The 19908-nt window shown below is 37.8% G+C and overlaps 1 protein-coding gene across 6 annotated transcripts in view; it reads left to right on the top strand.

The window, feature by feature from the left end:
- The window catches only part of STRBP (spermatid perinuclear RNA binding protein), a 133673-nt gene that overhangs the window by 44167 nt on the left and 69598 nt on the right, over positions 1–19908 (top strand). For all 6 annotated transcript variants that reach the window (XM_037036910.1, XM_037036911.1, XM_037036906.1 and 3 more), the window contains exon 2: positions 15812–15979. In XM_037036910.1, the coding sequence (XP_036892805.1) occupies positions 15977–15979 (3 nt within the window). In that variant the 5' untranslated portion in view covers positions 15812–15976. The remainder of the gene's footprint in view (positions 1–15811; positions 15980–19908) is intronic.

The following is a 19908-nucleotide window of genomic DNA, read 5'->3' as shown; positions in this document are numbered from 1 at the left end:
CTTTTTCAGGAAGTAGAATCCACAGGGCCAGGAGAAAGGCCTTTATGGCTGTTAGTGGCCTTTCCAACATAATTAGAGCCCTGGTCTCCTGACTTCTGGTTTTTTCTTTAATTTTCTGTGAATAGAAGTCCATCAGCAGACCTGAGTTTGCGTTCAATTGCTGCCGTTTACTAGTTGTGTGACCTTACAAGAGTTGCTTTATATGAGTCTGTTTTTTCATCTATCAAATGATGAGACTTAAAGGATTGTCTATGATACTAAATTTACCGTATTTTTAGGACTATAAGACACACCAGACCATAAGACTCACCTAGGTTTTAGAGGAGGAAAATAGGAAAAATTTTTTGAAGCAAAAAGTGGTAAAATATTTAATAACCTGTGACCCTGCTCCTCCGCCGCCTGCCTCTGCCACCCTTCAGCAAGCCAGGTAAGCTACATTCGGACTATAAGATGTACTCCCTTTCCCCCAAATTGGAGGGTGCATCTTATAATCTGAAAAATATGGTGCTTCACGTAGTGCTTTATAAGAACCACTTTATATAATATAGGGATATGTGTACTAAGCACTAATTGGTGTCTTATCTGCATCGTGATAATGAAGGCAGGAAATATCCCTATTTCATATTGCTTTTAATGTTCTTATCCTGCTTATTTGAAGGTAATGTCCTGAATAGTGATGTGAGAGCTCTATTTTGGGAAAACATAGGAGATCTGGGAGTGCTGGATAGGTAAATAATAACACTTCACAAAATAACCGAATCCATTTTTCACATTACTGTGTTGCTTGGGCTTTCCCCTTGTTTCTCTCTTTCTTTTTTTGGGGGGGGGTCAGTTTTGGGGAAGCTTTGTATTACCCAGATGATTGAACAGTTTAAAGCTTTCCAGCTAATAAATACATTACTTTTGAAGTTTGAAGTGTGTTTCCCACTGGGAATTCGGATAAGGGGACCCTTTTTACATTCGAAGATCATTCTCTATGAGTGTTTTATCTGTTATTTATACCACTGTTTTCCTTGTGAACCTGCCAGAGGTAGGTGAATAAATGATTTTGTCAATACCATACTAAATGGAAATTATAAAATGCAGAAAGGGAGTACAACAAATTATTTTTATAGTCTTAATTTTTCTTGAAGTGTTTATATATCATAAGCATTTCTTTATTAAGTGGCTGAGTTAGTTGTTATGAAAATGCTAATTTTAACTTTTCTAATAAAATCTGCATTAAGAAAAAAAATTGCAGTATCCTTGTTCTTTTTCTCAACAGAAGGTTGGGAAAAAATACTGAGATTGACTTCAAAGTGTCACTTATGAGTAAGAAGATTTTTGGGCTGGCATCTATTTTAATGGTTAGGTGTGGAACAAGTCATCTTGTAAAATGGAAGCATATTTTCTGTGGAAAATGGAAGTTTTTGTTCCCTTCCCAGTATGTAGCAAGCGAAGAGTACTTATTAACTTGCAGTTTCATCAAATATTGTTGTGAGTCAAATATTCTGAATATTTCATCAGAATACTGTTGCATCAAATATTCTGTGAGTCAAATCACAGTGTGTGACTTGTACTCCAGCTGTGTCAGCAATTCATAGTTTTAACTGCTCTACATTAGGAAAATAATACAACAACTGTTTATAGTTGAGTAGATTTAACATGACAAAATATACCCCAAGAAGACCAAAACTCAGTTTAGTAAAAAATTTAACATAGGCCAAGAAGCTTTTTTTAAAAATTGAATATAATGTGCACAGATTTATGTAATGGATCTGCCAGAATATTTGTTTATAGCATTCTCTCATTGACCCAGGTATAGTTTGTTTTATTTTTAAAATAAAATGTAGTAAAAATGTTATAAGCCCCTGTGAACCCACTACTGGAACAACAGGTGGATCCTTAGCAAGCCGCATCTGATTTTACAGGTTTCTCCGACCATCCTATTCCATGTCTTCCTTTCACACAGAATTCACAGCCTGAATTCTGTGTTCATTATTCCCTTGCTTTCTGTTTTTGTATAGCATTATCATATCTTTATGGATTCTTAGAAAGTATAGCTTTTAGTTTTAGTTTTACAAGAAAGGTATTCTGTATGTAATCATTTGTGACTTAGTATTTTTACTTAACATCACATTGCTAAGATTTATCCAGGTTGTTGCATGTCATTGCTGATTAATAACCTATTCTACTAATATATACCATAGTTTATTCATCCATTCTCCTGAGAATGGGCATTTTGCGTGTTTTCCAGGGTTTTGCTGTTGGGAACAGTTTTGCTATGGACATTCTAAAATGCATGTCCTATACCTGTGTATGTTTCTCTTTGTGTATGTGTAAGAGTAAAATCCCTGGGTAATAGATGGGATTATTCACGTTGTGGAAATTATACCAAACATTTTACCTACCTTTAATCTGTAAGAGACCTGTGGCTCTATATCTTTCCAATACTTGGTATCATCAGACTTTACATTTTTTCAGCTTGAATGCATATGGAATGATATTTCATATTTACTATATTTCTCTGATAACTTTTGATGTTAATGTTTCCTTACATTTTTTGGTTCTTTTTTTCCTTGTGAAATGCTTGTTCATTTTTTTCTTTTTCTTTTTTCTCCTGGGTGTTTTGTGCTTTTCTTTTGTATTTTAAGTTATCCTTATATATTTTTGATATTTTTGTTGAATGTATGTATTCCACAAATCTTTTCAGTTTATAACTTATTTTTTTCACTTTCTTTAGGGTGTTTTTTGAATACTGAAAGTTCTTGATTTTAATGTACTCAGATATATTTTATAGTCAATATTTGTGTCTTAAGGAATTATTTGCCTTTTTCTTATTTTATATGCCAGTATCTGTTAACATTATAGCTGACATTTATTTAAAGGCTTGAAATTGCAGTGGTAGGAAAACAGAAGGAAGAAGGTAGTTCAAGAAAATGAAAGCAGAACGAGAAATATGTTAGAATATGCTGATACATATACTCACTACCCTACAAGCCCCAGTAGAAAACAAGCCTTTGTTAAAAGCTGGATTCACATTTGTGCTTTCAACTCAGGTACCTGGGTAGGGTCACTGGTCTTCTGCATATTTCCCTAACTCTCACAGCAATCCTTTCACATCTTGTTTCTGCTCTAGGGAAAGTATACATGGAGAACTCGTGCTGTTGATAAGGGGTGATTGTTGCCATCACAAACATAACTTTGATTTGTGTAGTTCTTTATCAAGCGTTTTTATATGCATTTCCTCAACTTCACTTTTTTCCTGAAACCTGTGTGATTCTCAGGGCAGATTATAGTCCTGCTCCAGGCTGTGCTATTCCTGAGGCTTGAAGACAGAAATCAGGACTTTCTTGGTACATTAAGATGCTTAGTAAGAAGTAGTTGGATGGATGAATGAATGTCTACTCATTCTCTCCATAATGCCCTTTGGATTGCCCCATAGCTTCAAAGTGAGCTGTGCCTCAGAAGAAGTCTTGATACACAGTGGGAACTAGAATGTTTATTGACTACGGCATTTGCTCCTGGCTGTGAAGGAGCAGCTAGTCTGGATTAGCCTTCCTGCCATAGCAAACCTTGTGAGGAGGCAGTTCTTTCAGGCTTTGGGCAAGAGGCCTGTGATCTTGAAATTTATTAAATGAGCCCCTTGATTGTCCCTGCTTTTTGCCTGAGAACAATTTCCTGATCAGGAATCCAAGTAGAACATGGTGGCCTAACTGAGCCCAGCTCAGAATTTAGGACAATTAAAGTGGCTAGAATCTTCTGTGCAGGACACTGGAGAAGAGGAAGTTGTGTAGGAGGAGTTTCCAAATGTTTGCCTATGGGCCCCTTGTGAATTTGAGGTGCAGGGTTGGGCTGTCAATGAATGAGAAAGACGGGAAGGTTTCCCCTAGTGGCTGCCCCAGGGTAGGGTATGAACAGAGATACTAGGGGTTATACAGCTGAGGGGTATTAAAGTTATGGTCCAACCAGAATTGAGAGACCCCTGGCATTTGGGTGAAACACTAGAAAGACTGTGAAGGATTGGTAAACTATGTCTTCAAAGTTTTATTTAAACACATCCACACCCATTCATTTACACATTGTCTGGCTGCTTTCACCTTACAGTGGCAAAGTTCAGGAGTTGCCACAGAGACTTAGGGCCCCGTAAGGCTACAGTATTTACTATTTGGCCCTTTAAGAAGATGTTTTCTGACTTCTGCCCTAGAGCAATGCCTGCTCTAGACCTTCCTTCCCATAACAAAGCCTATAATCAAATATTGACAAAATCTACAGGGAAGACAGTTTGGAGATTGAGTTCTGCCAGATCAGAGAGAGTTGAGAAGTAAAGCTTGTTGTAGATGTGCCCTAACGAAAGTGTAAGTTGATTTAAAATTGGATGTGTCTGGGTGGTCTTACCTCCTGCAGTGCCAGTGACTTCATCCAGCACTCTGACACTTTGAAGCTCTTTGGTTATAACCCTTGAATAATTTCGTGTAAGAATATGTCTCATTCCACTTAAACAAACAAAAACCATACAGTCTTCTTCGATGAGGGAAGTTTCTTGTATCTTCTATCCAATATCAGTATTTATTATACATTGAAAAATTTGCTAATTCCCAAAGGCTAAAACCAGAACTAAAGTATTTAGCTACTTTAGAGGCCAAGGTTCCTTTTTTTTTTTTTTAAATGTGAAGGAATAGAGGCTCAGAGAGTTTAAATGTTTAAAATTGGCCAGCTCAGTATTTGCAGAACTGGAATTAGAAAGCAAATCTTCTGACCCTAAATCCATTGCTCTTATAGTAATTACATTGTATTGCCTATCTCATATTTTTCTTAAGTTCATTACCTCTATTACTTTTCTGAATCTAGCATTTAAGTATTTTTTCCAGTAACTTTTCATAAATATCCATAGTACTTATCTTGTGATTTACATCAGGGTATATTTTAAAAGGAGTTTGTGAAGGGCTTGAATTGTACTATCAACACTTGTGCCAAAGATATTGAGCTGTTCTGAAAAGGTACTTGTCTTTTCTGACCTAGATACACAGTTTCCAACTGTGGCAGAGGATGCCAGAAAGAGGAGAATGAGTGTTGGCAAGAGTCTGGAAATTAATTTATGATATTACTGAAGGATCTAATATAGTTCCTAATTTTTAGCACTGTTATATATAAAAAATTTTCTGTATTGACATACTTGGTGAATTGATACATTTTATTTGCAGTCAGAGCTTGTTTATTTTGTCAAGGTGGAAACAAAATGACTTTTTTTTTAAAATTGATGATTTTTTAAACAATACTGCTTGTTTATAACTAGACTGTGGCTTCTAAGGTTGTTTTGGAAACTTAGGTAGGAGAAATAATCGTGCCCAGTCTATCTCCAGATAGAGTTTCTTTGCATGCTCTGTTCTGTAGAATGGCAGCAGTCTTGAGAACCAGAGACACGGTTTGAAGCTTGTTTACCAAGGTGCTGGTTTACCCTTTGGTGTTAAGTGTGCTTCAGTTGGCACAGAAGGACAGAGGATAGCTGAATACTTAACTGTTTCTTGGCACATCACCCCGTTTTTCTCTTTATCAGAATTATCACAAGATCTGGAAATTCTAAAGATAGTCTGATGACCTCCATCGCATCTTTTTAGTGAGAAGAAAATAAATACTATTGAAGCATGTACAGCTTAGGTGCTACTTTATGTCTGGTTGTGATTTAAAGGACTAGATCTCAAGTTGAGCTTTTAAAGCTCATTATGCAAAATTAAATATACATCTGCTCTTTGACTTGATTGTGAAGACAGTGATGTGAACTGTAAATAGAGCTGATGCTGGAGACCCAACCCCAGTGCTGGGGATAGCTCTGCCTGTATGTGATCATGGACAAATCACTTAACATCCTTGTTATATTTGTGCTTTCATATTTTAAAAGATTATAAAAGAACCTTATACCACTTATTCTTTTTCACTACTCTTCAGGGCTGCTATGAGCATTGAATGTGATGTTGTATGAGAAACTTTGAGTTTCTCTTTTGTGCTTGGTATTATTCTAGGTGTACAAAACTAAGAATGAGCAAAGATATGCCAAATCCTATTGAGAGAAATGGAACAGGGTCAGAGGTGTGCTGGAGGGAGGGGTTGCTATTTTATAGAAAGTGATCAGTGATGATGGGCTCAGGGTTTGGTGACATTTGAGCAGACACCTGAGGGAGAGAGGGAGTTATATGGATATTTGGGGTAAAGTAGCAAGCCTCTGAGATGGGACCATGAGTGAATTGTTTGAGAAATATCAAGGATACCAATGTGGGTGAAACTCAGTGAGACAGTGAAGAGGTTAAGTGTGAGTGCTGAGTCCTGAGGCACTCCAGCATTTAGAGGTTGTGGAGATTTAAAAAAAGAAAGAAAGATAGAAAGGAGATGGCAGAGTAATTTATGAAGTAAGAGGAGATCTGAGAGACTGGATGGAAGCCAAGGGAAGTAAAGTGTTCAAAGAGAGTGCAGTTGACTGTGTCACTTGTTGCTGAGGGGCCCTGAGATGAGTAGTGAGAATTGGTCACAGCATTAAACACCATAGAAGTCTAGAGGACCTTGACAAGAGTTGTTTCAGTGGATCTTCAGGGTGAGAGGCCTATTGCAGTAAATTTATGAGAATAGGAAAGGAGGAAATGGAAACAAGTGTTAACTCAGAGAATTATGTACGTCATAAAAGGGACAGGGAATCAGGCTATAGGGAGGCAAGAGGTCAAGAAAAGTTACTTAAGAAAGGAGAGGAGGTGATTACTGGAGTAGACAAAGAGGATGAGGTCTAGTATGGTTTGAGTTGAGAGATTTGGATTAGACAGAAATTAGGGCAATTTATTCATAATAAATGGAAGAAATGTAGAATATATGGGAAAAGATGCAAGAAGGATGGTGTTTTGATTGGAATAGAAAGGATGACAAGGGGAATGTGAGGATATGGGAAAGATGTACAGATGTTTGAAGAGACAAGAGAAGATGTGAAATCATTAGGAAAGTGGGGAAGTGAATGGACATATATATTATGTATAATATATTTATTAATGGGGCTCCTTGGACATTGCAGGATCTTTAGCATCCCACAGTACCAAATGCCAGGATTACCAACCCTGTGACAACCAGAAAACTCTACCTCACATTTTCAAATCCCCCAGGGTTGCAGTACCACTGCTGTTTGAAAACTATTGATTATTAGATTATGACTTTAGGAAAATCATCAGCTCAATTGTGTGATCGCTCCCTGACCCATTCAGTTGTCCATGGTTACTGGTGTGGGTTGGTTGGGGTTTTTCCAGGAGAGGGTAACAAAGGCAATTGCTGGTGTGAACGATAAATGATGAATTGTGTAATTTCAGTTGGTTAAGGACAGAAGTGAAGGCATGTAAAGGGTGAGAGACTGTGAAAGGTGGTAGGGTTAATCAGGTTATGGGCCCTGGTGAGGAGTGGCCTGGTGAGGAGTTTCCTATGGTTAGGAAACCAAGGTGAGAATGTTGTAAGAAAGGACTATAAGTAATGGGAAGGCAGGAATTTTAGAAGGGTCATCTATGTGGTTACTGAAATTACTAAGATAATGCTAGAAATAGAGAGGAACACATGTCAGTGAGCTAAATAGTAAAGTTCTGAAGGAATGAGAGGTAGTTTGAGGGATTAATCCAAGATGGGTGAAATAAGTCAACTAGATAGTACTGGAATTTGTACTTCTGGAGGAAAAGTCAGAAATTCCCTGCGAGTTGACTGTGATGATGACTGCCCTGGAAATATATGGGAGAAGATGGTGGCCTTTCAGATGAACCTTTTTAGATTCTACAGTTAATGGAACTCCCTAAGGAAAGATAAATCTAGAGTTGAATTCATATTTTTTGGGCCTCTCTTGAGTGAGGGGCATTGTACAAGGTGCTGTGGAGTAAAGGCTAAGTCATTTCATTAAGGAGCTTATGATGTAAATAACTAAAACTGAGTAATAAAAATGCTGTAAAGGAACTTGAAACAGTGCTGGATGGCTCAGAAGGAAGAAATTATATTGAGAGATAACTTAGGAAGTGGTCCAGTATTAGGTAAAACTTTCAAGGAGGGGGAGATTCATGATGGACATCTAATGGCTAGAGTAACGACAAGTCATGGTAGTCTATTTGGTAAGTAAAAGGTTGAACTTGAAACTTAGCACATGGCAGAGTGTTTGGGGAAGAGTCATTATTCCCATTTTGGCTGGAACTACAGTGGTCAGAGCATTGCCAGGGGAAAAATTATATTAGTTTTGTATTATGGGGAATTTTGGTACCATACTGAATATCTGAGTGGAATGCCATTTGCTTAGGTAATGAACAGTCATTGAAGGTTTTTACCTGATGTTCTCAAGGTAGAGTTTTCTCCAAAGATAGCCTGAAGTGGGGATAGGATAGTATAGCAGAGGATAGATTCCTGTAAGTGGTAGAGCTTGGCAAAACTACTTTACATGGTAGTATGCAAGAATTCCAAATATAGGTATCTGAATCATAAACATCCTTAGTAAAATGAGGATTGAAACTCAGGATTTCCATTCTCACGCTGTATCCCCTTTCCTGTTTTTAATTCAAAGAGCTTTCCTGATAAGTTTTCTTTATCTGGCTTTTACAACAGCCCAGTCTTAGTTTTCCTCCTACCTCTTAGACTACTAATTCTGTGACTATAGTTGTGCCTCTTCTGGCTTTTCCCATTCATTGGTATACCTACTTCTCTGGTGATCTTGTGGCTTTACATGCTGCCTGTATCCTGAAAAGCGCCAGATTTTATCCTAATCCTTATCTGATTATCTACTTGGATATCTAATACCTCAAATTCAGCATGTCCAAAGTGGAATGCCTGGTTTTAATCTGCAAACCTGCTTTCCTTGTACCTCCCCTAAATCAGTTGTTCAGGTCCAAAATATTGAAGCCACTCCGGATGCCTTCAGTTCACTCACTCCGTACAGCCATTCTGCTAGGATGTCCTGTCATCTTAACCTTCAGACTGTATCCAGAATCTAATCACTGAGCTTCCCACGTGATCTCTTTCCTTCTACCCTAGCCCTCTGTGGTATGTATTTCAACATAGATATCATAGTGACGTTGAAAAAAATATGAGTCAAATTTTATTTCTCTTCTTTAAAATTCTGTAAGGGCTCCCTATCTCACACAAAGTAAAAGCCACAGTCCTTAAAGTGACCTCTTACATTAGGAGTTGGCAAACTATGACCCATGGACCATATTTGTCCTACTGCCTGTTTTTGTATGACCTGTAGGCTAAAATAGGTTTTTAAGTGGTTAAAAAAAAACATTAAAAAACTGATATTTTGTGACATGAATATTGTATGAAATTGGCATTTCATTGTCCATAAATTTTTAAGTATATTTTATTGATTATGCTCTTACATTTGTCCCATTTTCCCCCTCTTTGCCCCCTTCTGCCCATTAGCCCTATTTCCCTCCAGCAATCCTCCCCCTTAGTTTTATCCATGGGTTGTACATATAAGTTCTTTGGCTTCTCCATTTCTTATACTATTCTTAACATCCCCCTGTCTATTTTGTACTTCCAGTTATACTTGCTATTCCCTGTACCTTTTCCTCCATTCTCCCCCTCACCCCCTCCCTGCTGATACCCCTCTATGTGAATCTGTTCCTGTTCTAGTTATTTGCTTAGTTTGTTTTTGTTTTTTCAGATTGTGAGTTTGTTGTCATTTTATTGTTCATAGTTTTGATCATCTTATTTTCCTTAGATAAATCCCTTTAATATTTCATATAATAAGGACTTGGTGATGATGAACTCCTTTAGCTTTACCTTGTCTGGGAAGCACTTTATCTGCCCTTCCATTCTAAATGATAGCTTTGCTGGATAGAATGATCTTTGGTATAGGTCCTTGCTTTTTATCACTTTAAATACTTCTTGTCAGTTCTGGACTTCCGCCAAGATGGAGGCATAGGTGGAAACACTGTGCCTTCTCCCACAACCAAGTTTGAATACAACAAAGGTTTGGAGAACAAAGACACAGCCAAAGAACAGAAAATTGAATTATAATACAGAAGTCTGACCACAACGAACCATTCAACCGGGACGGTAAGGGGGCAGAGCCAGCAGTGGAGCAGGGTCGGGCAGGAAAGATCCCTAGACCTAGGCGCGCAAGTAGCCCGGACCCAGTCAGGGTGCGGGGCAGACTGACCGTGATTGCACATTCACGCACAGTGAGATGGACCACGCAGGCCCCAGAGGGCGAACCCAGTGGTGGAGGGCTGACGGCGGTGGCATACTCACATGCAGTGGGACGAAACGCGCGGGCCCCGGTGATGGCAGCAGCTTTGGCACCTGTGGCGGCAACGGCGGACAGGACGCCATTGCTCCTCTCTGACCCTGCCCCCACATATAGCGTCACAACCCAGTGACTGAGTTGCCCTGCTCTGGTGAACACCTAGGGCTCCGATCCTGCTACATAACAGGCACGGACAGCCCAAAAGATGGCGCAAGAAGAACTCAAAGTCCCAGAGCTGATAACTCTCAGCGACCAAGAAATTGCCAGCCTCTCAGAAGCACAATTCAAAACACTTTATCAGGATGCTCAAGAACTGGTTGATTATAGTCACAAATTAGAGGAACATATGAAGGCTAAACTAATTGAAATGAAGGGAGATGCACAGGAAACCAATAGTGATGGAAAGGAAACTGGGACTCAAATCAATGGAATGGACCAGAAGGAAGAATGAAACATCCAACCAGAAAAGAATGAAGAAACAAGAATTCAAAAAAATGAGGAGAGGCTTAGGAACCTCCAGGACATCTTTAAATGTTCCAACATCCGGATTATAGGGGTACCAGAAAGGGGAAAGAAACAGCCACGAGTGGAAAACTTATTTGAACAAATAATAAAGGAGAACTTCCCCAGTCTGGCAAAGGAAATAGACTTCCAGGAAATCCAGGAAGCCCAGAGAGTCCCAAAGAAGTTGGACCCAAGAAGGAACACACCAAGGCACATCATCATTACATTAGCCAAGATGAAAATGAAGGAGAGAATCCTAGAAGCAGCAAGAGATAAGGGGACAGTCACCTACAAAGGAGTACCCATCAGACTGTCAGCGGATTTCTCAAAAGAGACCTTGCAGGCAAGAAGGGGCTGGAAAGAAGTATTCCAAGTCATGAAATCCAAACACCTACAGCCAAGATTGCTTTATCCAGCAAAGCTTTCATTGAGAATGGAAGGGCAGATAAAGTGCTTCTCAGATAAGGTCAAGTTCAAGGAGTTCATCATCACCAAGCCCTTATTATATGAAAAGCTAAAGGGACTTATATAAGGAAAAGAAGATGAAAAATATGAACAGAGAAAGGACAGCAAACTCGCAGTTATTAACAACCACACCTAAAACAAAAGCAAACCAAGAGGACAGCTAGACCAGGAGTGGAACCATAGAAATGAAGAACACAAGGAGGGTTAGCAACAGGGGAGTGGGAGGAGGAGAAGGGGGGAGAAGGTACAGAAAATAGCATAGATAGTAGGTAGAAAATAGATAGGGGGGAGGGCAAGAATAGTATGGGAAATATAGAATCTAAAGAACATGAGACACGTGGTTATAAACTAAGGCGGGGGGGAGAATGGTTGGGGAGGGAGTGTGCAGGTGGAGGGGAATGAAGTGGGAATAGAACAACTGTAATGGTATAATCAATAAAATATATTTAAAAAATACTTCTTGTCAGTTCCTTCTTACCTGCGAGGTTTTTTTTTTTAGAAATCAGCTAGTAATAGTCTTATGGGAATTCCTTTGTAGGTAACTGTCTCCTTTTCTCTTGTTGCTTTTAAGATTCTCTATCTTTAGCCTGTGACATTTTAATTATGATGTATCTTGGTGTGGATCCAACTTGTTTGGGACTCTCTGAGCTTCCTGGACTTGTATGTCTGTCTCCTTCACCAGATTGGGGAGGTTTTCTCTCATTATTTCTTTAAATAAGTTCTCAATTTCTTGTTCTTCCTCTTTTCCTTCTGGCATCTCTATGATTCAGATGTTGGAATGTTTAAAGTTCTTCCAGAGTTTACTAAGCCTCTCCTTGTTTTTTCTGAACTCTTGTTTCTTCTTTCTGTTCCAATTGAATGCTTGTTTCTTCCTTTTGTTCTAAATCATTGATTTCAACCCCAGCTTCCTCCCTTTCACTGTTGGTCCCTTGTATATTTTTCTTTATTTCACTTTGCATAGCCTTCACTTCTTCCTTTATTTTGTCATGATACTTAATCATTTCTCTGGACATCCTTATTACCAGTGTTTTGAACTTTACATCTGATGGGTTGGCTATCCCTGTGTTGCTTAGTTCTTTTTCTGAAGTTTTGGTCTGTTTTTCATTTGTGCTATATTTCTTTGTCTCCTCAGTTTTGCGGCTTGCTTCTGTTTCTGTGTATTAGGTAGAGCTGCTTTGACTCTCCATGTCAGTGCACCTGTCGTGTTGTAAGGGGTGGAGCCTATGGTATTTCCAGGGCTGTGCAGCTGGAAAGCTTTGTTGCTTTGTGGGTGCTTGATGTGGGGGAAGGGTCAGAGAGGGAGCAGTGCTGCTTACTTGGCTCTCGACTTGTTTCCATTCACTTTCTCCACTTCTAAGCAGCTGATGCACTTCTAGCTCCTGCCCTGGTGCTGATTCCCACAGTGGGTGGGCTTGTGTATGTTCTATGACCCTGTGGGCCCTTTAAATGGACTCTCCTGTGAGACCGGTGGTTTCTTCCACCACCCCAACCTCCACTGGTTTTTACCTAATAGGTAGAGCACAGTTAATATTTTTCTAAGCTGTTTTGTTTCAGATGTATAAACAAATAATTTTATTTGATATTCTAGGGCTTTCCTTATTCCTGCAACCATTTATTGGCTATATAGTATTTGGCAGGTCATTTTAGGTATTTTTATAATCTGTCTCGTTTATTTTGAAGTAGATACTATTATTCACCTCATTGCGAGATGAGAAAATTCTGGCTCTGAAAAGTAGAGCAACACAGCTGGCACATGCACACCTCAGATACTGCAAATTCAGTTCCATACCACTGCAGTGAAGTGAGTATTGCAGTAAAGCAAGTCATTATCTTTTTGCTGGTGGATTGTCTTGCCTTCAGTAAAAGGCAACATCTGTGAAGAACAGTAAAGGTCAGTGCAATAAAATGAGGCATGTCTGTACTTGAATCTAGGCATGTCTGACTCCAAAGCCTGTGTGTGCTGCTATACAACCTTTGTAATTACATAATCATATTTTTTGAAGTAGCTAAAGTTTATTCTCTAACAAGTGTGACTGCCTTTAGAGCAAAAATATTATCAAAAGAGATAGTCTAGGTTTGAATCCAGGTTGTACTACATACTTTTGTGTGTTTAATTACATTATATAACTTCTTTATGCTCCAATTTCTTTGAGGTGTTAGAAGCAGTCATTGACATTGTTTTAAGGATTAAATGAGGTAATTTATGAAAAGCTCTTAGAACAGTGTCTGGTATAGAATGTGAATTCCGTAAGTGTTACCTATTAGTGGTGGAATAGATAAAGGAAACTAAGACCCAAGTAAATTAAGTGATTTTCTGAGTCATAATTTTCCAAGGTCACAATAGCTATTAAATGGCAAAGTTGAGGTTTTTATTTTGAAGGTCAGAATTTTTTGTCCATTTTTAAAAATAGAAACTTTAAAAATGTGTTGGACAAAACTAAGGGGGAGGGTGGAAGCAAGAGAGGGAGGTGGATTTGGCTGGGGTGGACGGGGAGTGGTGTGTAGAAAATGCAGACAACTGTAATTGAACAGCAATAAAGTAATTAAAAAATGTGTTGGAGATTCTTCCTTTCTGATTACAGTCTACTGTGTATAATTTAACTCTTCTGCTTAAATTGATATAATCAGGAGAAGCATTGGGTTATGATTTGGGTCTGGACCAGGCCTTGTCCCTGGTTAGTTGTGTGACATTATTATTTCTGATTGTAGTTCATTTGTAAACTGAAGGGTAGGTGAAATTGGGCCAGATGATTCCAACGTTCCTTTTATAGCACCATCAGTGTATGATCCTCAGATACATTGCTTTTACCATGAATTACTTACTCTACTTTGCTATAACACCTTGAAGTTCCCAGGGATCTTCATGCATGTGTAAGGTGGTTACATGTGTAGGGTGTGCTAAGTGAGTAAAGAGTGCTGTACTTTTATTCGGCCATCCACACTTTATCCACCATATTAGCTCTTTTTTAGCATTCTTCCTGCTTTTTCTGCTTTCAGTCTACTTTCTTATTATGTTGTTGTATTGCCTTTACCTTTTTTCAGAGTGAAGCTTGTGGACTTTGTTTTCACTTCTTACCTGAACACATAGTAATCTTTTTTGGTTGCTGGATTCACAGCTAATTATTAAATGGCTGAATTCCCTAGAATGGAGTAGGGTTGGGAATGGAAAATGCCAGACTCTAAATTGTATAGTATGATCTTTCTATAGAAAGTATAACTTAAGTGACAAAAGAATCTTTGAGATGTCTCATACCATGGGGTCAAGTTTTAATTTCTTTGTTGTCTAAAAGGACCCTGTGAGTTGCAGCATGTACACATTCCCACTTTACCTTGATGTGATATGTGCGCATAATTAAAGTTCCGCTTGTTAGTTCAGTTACATAACCTCTCTGTTTGTTTTAGTCAAGCTTCAGTGCCTTGTTTCTGGTGGCTTTTGTAAACTAGAGTCGGTGCGGGCGGGGGCGGGGTGGGGAGCTGGTTACAGGATGTAAAGAGTTTTGCATGTAAACAGGTCACAGCTGAGTATCATTTGATTATAATCATGGGTCTGTGTTTTCATTTGCAGTATTTGGGAGAGTTAAATGTCACACCTGTAACTCTCCTGGTCCCCCAAATAAAAAAAGGATGCTTTTTTTCTTTAAGGGAGTAACTGGAAAGCATTAGGAAACTATTACAAACAACAGCAACAAAAAAAGAATAAGAGGAATTCTTTATTTAAATGAAGTTTAATTTAAAGAAAAGACACTGAAATGAAGAGAAAGCTGTTCTTTGTGAGTTTGTGTTCTGTGATGTGTAAATTACTTCTGATAGCCTATGGTTAGTTAAAGCATGTGTCCTATTTTGGCCTCCACCTTTAAAAAATGATATATGAGGATTTCATCAATGCTCAGAAGAGTTTATGTTTATTTGGAGTGAAATCTCATAAAGGTGGAACAAAGGGGTGATGAGACCTCTGAGCAGAAATACACAGTGGGATCCTGGCCAGAGTCATCCATGGGTAATGAAGTCAGGACCATGTGGATATTCAGGAGTTGGACATAACAGCAAATAATTGGTTGAGGGAAAAGTAGGATTTTTCATGAGTTAGGGGAACAGGGCCAAAAAAGCATTCTGAATTTTAGGCCTAAAAATGATCAAAGAAGAAACATTGTGCCAACATGTGTTGTCTGGTAGTGATATCAAATTGAAAAGCCTTATGGTTACAGTCAGTGGTGGTGGTATAATTTCAGGAGTCCTGTCTACTTTTTGGATAGCTCTGATTAATGCTAGTTTCCAATAGAAAAATCTCAAGGTTAGCAACCATCACAAAATGCTTGCTAGCAATAGAAGTATTACTTTTTTAGGTGGTGATACTGTGTTTGTAAAGTATCTCATTGAGAGCCAGTCAGCCAGGGGCTAGCAGCTACCAGGAAGGGTTACCTTTTCTGGCCATATCACTTATGCTCTTTCTTGGGCCTAGGTCTTCAAAGAATGTGTTAGCTTTTTGTTTGAAATGGGTTAGTTTTTTGTTGTAAAGATTGTTTTTTTTAGTTGATGACATATTTATAGGCTCCACATTCAAATATAAAACTAATTGTAAAGGAGCATTTTTGAAAAGTTGTTTTTCTTTTTCTCTTGCAGGTGTAATCCAGAGAGCTGTCTTCAGACATCTTTGCTGTATTGATTCTGAGCTGTCAGGGGACTCAGGCTTATGAGGAGGTACTGTCACACGAAACAGTGTCTAGTGAAGACGACAAGAAAGAGGGGAAAGGATCGGAGAAAGAAGCTAAAACACTATAGAAAACCATGGTAGGTTATTGTTTATGTTTCTTAATTAAGTTACAAGAGATTCTAAAAGTTTAAAATTAGAAGTGTTAACAGTGAAGCCAAGTGAGTAACAAGGGTGTTAATTTGGCTCTCGTGTATCAGATAAAAAAGGCACAATGCTGTTTAGGTAAAGTAGATGAGTTCAGATTTATTATGAGCCCTTTAAACCACAAGATGGAGCCCCATGAGCCTGTAGGCCATACATTATTAACTACAGTGAGGATTGCTCATAAATACTATTTTCTAATAAAACTGGCATTAACAGACTGATACAAATGGCTAATGCAACCTTGAACTTGAAATTGTGTTACTTTCTTTGGCTTTCTACCCGAAGTTCAGTTTTTCTCACCATGGAAATTAAAAATTTTGAACCAGCCCTTTAACTAGTGATATGAATGGTGTAGGAATTTATAAATTATGTATTTAACTTGAAAAGCCACCTTTTCCCACATGTTTTTATTTTTTTTTGTTTTTTATTTTAATGTATTTTAATAGCAAACTTACAGGAACAGCACAAAAGAGAGACAACATTAAAAACATACTTGCATGTAGGACAACTCAGAAAAGTATAGTGAATGGATGGAATCTACTGCATGATAAAAATGCTACAAACACCATTTAGTTGCCATCAATAAGAAATATACTTGTTTAAAAAAAATCCAAATGCTGTCATTGTCCATAAAAATTTAACAGGTTTATTTATATTGTTATAAAAGTTGAACTGCTGAAACTTATTTACTGAAACACCTTGACTTGCACTAATGCTCTACATCCCCACATTTATATTAAAAAATTCACACACCCAAAAAAATAATAATAAAAAAAAATTCACACACAAATGAAAATGGAAACACTGCCAATACCTGATTTCTGTCCCCTATTTACCACTTGCAGTCATATACTTAGTACCTTTTGATCCCATGGGGAAAAAAAATAATGTACAGAACTACCAATAATCAGAAGAGAATTTTTTTTTAAAGATTTTATTTATTTATTTATCTTTAGAGGGGAAGGAGAGAGGGAGAGAAACATCAATGTATGGTTGCCTTTTGTGTGTCCCCTGCTGGGAGTTGACCTGCAGGGAACCAGCCTGCAACCCAGGCATGTGCCCTGATGGGGAATCGAACCGTGATCCTGTGGTTCGCAGGCCCGCGCTCAGAAGAGAATTTTTTTGAAGAATGAAATGTTTCCTGTCATAGTGGATTCCTAAGCATATTCTCTGTGTATGTGGTGTGATAGCTGGGTGTCTTTTGGCACATTTGTTACATGTTTGGCATGGATACCACAAAGGTGGTTGGTTGTTTTCAAAAAGGCCAGCCAGGTAGGCTTCACTTGCTCTCCTGCAAAGCACCAATAGCTGCACTCTGGAAGCACAGATCTTTGTGAAGTCCTGAGCAATTTCTTGGACGAGATGCTGGAAGGGAAGTTTGCGAATCATAAGTATAGTGGGCTTCTGGTAATGTCTAATTTCAGGAAGTGCCACAGTACCAGGTCTGTAACAACAAGGTTTCTTCACCCCTCCAGTAGAGGGTGCACTCTTGTGAGCAGCTTTGGTAGCCAGTTGCTTCCTCTGTGCATTACCGTGGAGGATTTGCAGGCAGTCCGCTTTGTAGGAGCCATGCTATAGAGACCTCTTTTCTTGCCCCCCTTCCAACCTTTGGCTGGAGCTTGGAGAGCTGTAGGCGGCACTGGCATTAGAGAGCAATGGCAGCTGCTAACACTCTCACATGCTTTTAAAGGAATAGGGTTATGTGTTAAGTGTATTGGGGGAAATCTTGCTTTTTGTGGAAGGTTCATACTTTTGAATTGGAGATGGTAGATAAGGTCACAACTTTTGGTGCTTAGTTTTTTAATTGGTAAAATGTGCTGAATTTTTTCCCCTAGTATTTTGTTTCTGGAGGATGTTCTATGAATTTTTTCTCTTAGTATAAGTGGGGAAAAAAGGGCTTAAAAAAGATAAGTGGGAGAAAGGGCAAAAAAAATTAATCATCAATATGTATAAATACATTGTTTATTCTGATGGTGTTTAAGTGTATGTGATTTTTCAAAAATACGTTTTAGGACTTATACTTAGTTGAATTGCTCTTTAGAGAAGAAATTCCAGTATTTTACTTCTGGATGGTGGGGAAAAATGTTAACTTGGGATTTTCTCTGTCACTGGTTTTATGCTGAGATGTTAAAAAAATGACACTGACTTGTGTTTCCTCCCATGTGAATTATTCAACACTTCAGCACCTTTATCTGCTACATTCTTCATATTCTTGCAGTTTAAAGAAATGCTTTATATGTATTATTGGTCATAGTTGATGGAAATCTCTTTTCTATTTATTTTAAATTTAACTTAGATTTTCTGGTGTAGGAATTTTGTGTTTTTATGTAATTAATTGGTTGGTAGATTTTCTCAATTTCTCCTATTGTTAGATCCCAAATTTGAATAAGAACTTCCTGTTTCTGCATAGTTCTTACAGTTTAATTTTTTATTACTTAAAAAACCTATTTGGAGCATAGTTGGTTAAGTAAGATCATCCTCCAATTTCTGTTATACTGTTTATTTACTTCTTCCTTTCACCATTGTTTCACGATGCTTGTCCTATCATGTTCAGTTGACTCCTGGACTTAACACTGGCAGCCTGTGTTATTTGTGAGAAAGACACCGAGGGTTTGTGTTACATAGCAATCTGTAATTTTACTATGGTGAGGTCAGTGTGCAGGGCTGAGTAATTTAACTAAGTAATTTTGTAACTCACCATAAAACTAAATGATAGAGAAAGTCTTAAGTTAATATTTTTTTCCCTATCATCTAGAACTAAAATATATTAATAAAATTTCTTCTTTTAAGAGCAGGTCAACTAAGTTACAGTTCCTAGAACAACCTAGCAGCTCTAATTCATTATATGGCTCTTTTGTTTTCTTGTTACTTATTTTGGGATATATGAGTAAGTCTCATGAAGTAATTAAAAAGTTTGTCTCTCTGTGGTGAAAGACTCCTGTTGGAAAACTAGGTGTGGACTTTGAGTAAGAAAGAAATCTAGACATAATTTTTACCTAGAGAAGAGAAAGATTTTTTTATTGCTTTTAGTCCTTTCTTATATAATAATTCAGGGTTTCAAAGGATTATTACCTTTCAAGTTGTAGTTTGCTTTATTTTATAGGGAACAGTTATATTGTGGTATTAATTTACTAGAGTTCAAATTACTATGATTTTAAAAAATTTCTTTCCCTTTTAAAATTTATTTTTGGACTATTTTTATTGTATTTTTCCATGACCATTTAGTTCCCTTGTATGATTTAAAAATTTTTTATATTCAGCACTGGCTGGTGTAGCTCAGTGGATTGAGCGCTGGCTTTTGAATCAAAGGGTCGCTGGTTTGATTCCCGGTCAGGGCACATGCCTGGGTTGCGGGCTCAGGTCCCCAGTGGGGGGCGTGCAAGAGGCAAACAACACATTGTTGTTTCTCTCCCTCTCCTCCCTTCCTTCCTCTCTCTCTAAAAATAATAAATATATTTAAAAAATAAAAAGTAAAAATAATTAAATAAAAAAATTGGAGGAAAAAAAAAGTAAAAAAAAATTTTATATTCAAACAAAACCAAACCAAAATACTGATAAAGTTTTGAATATTTTGTTTTGTTGCAAAGACTTTAAAACAAATATTTACCATTTGCTAATGTGTATAATTTCATATAACTAAAGACACTGTAGCTACCCTTTAAATATAATACTTTGGCTTTATGAAAACTCAGCAAGCTGTCCTTGTTCATTTTGCTTTGTACGGTACAAATGTCTTCATGGTAATTGTAAACTTGGAAATATCCAGAGTTTTTTTATGTATGACTCATGAGTGTGAAGGATCTTTTCTATTTTATTTTCATGAAATTCATTCTATTTCTAGACTTTAATCTGCATCACTGAT

This window comes from Sturnira hondurensis, unplaced genomic scaffold, assembly GCF_014824575.4.
Source record: "Sturnira hondurensis isolate 20B ecotype Veracruz unplaced genomic scaffold, ASM1482457v3 Scaffold0022908, whole genome shotgun sequence".
In the NCBI taxonomy this organism is placed as follows: Eukaryota; Metazoa; Chordata; class Mammalia; order Chiroptera; family Phyllostomidae; genus Sturnira; species Sturnira hondurensis.
This window is presented reverse-complemented; position numbering and strand designations above follow the sequence as displayed.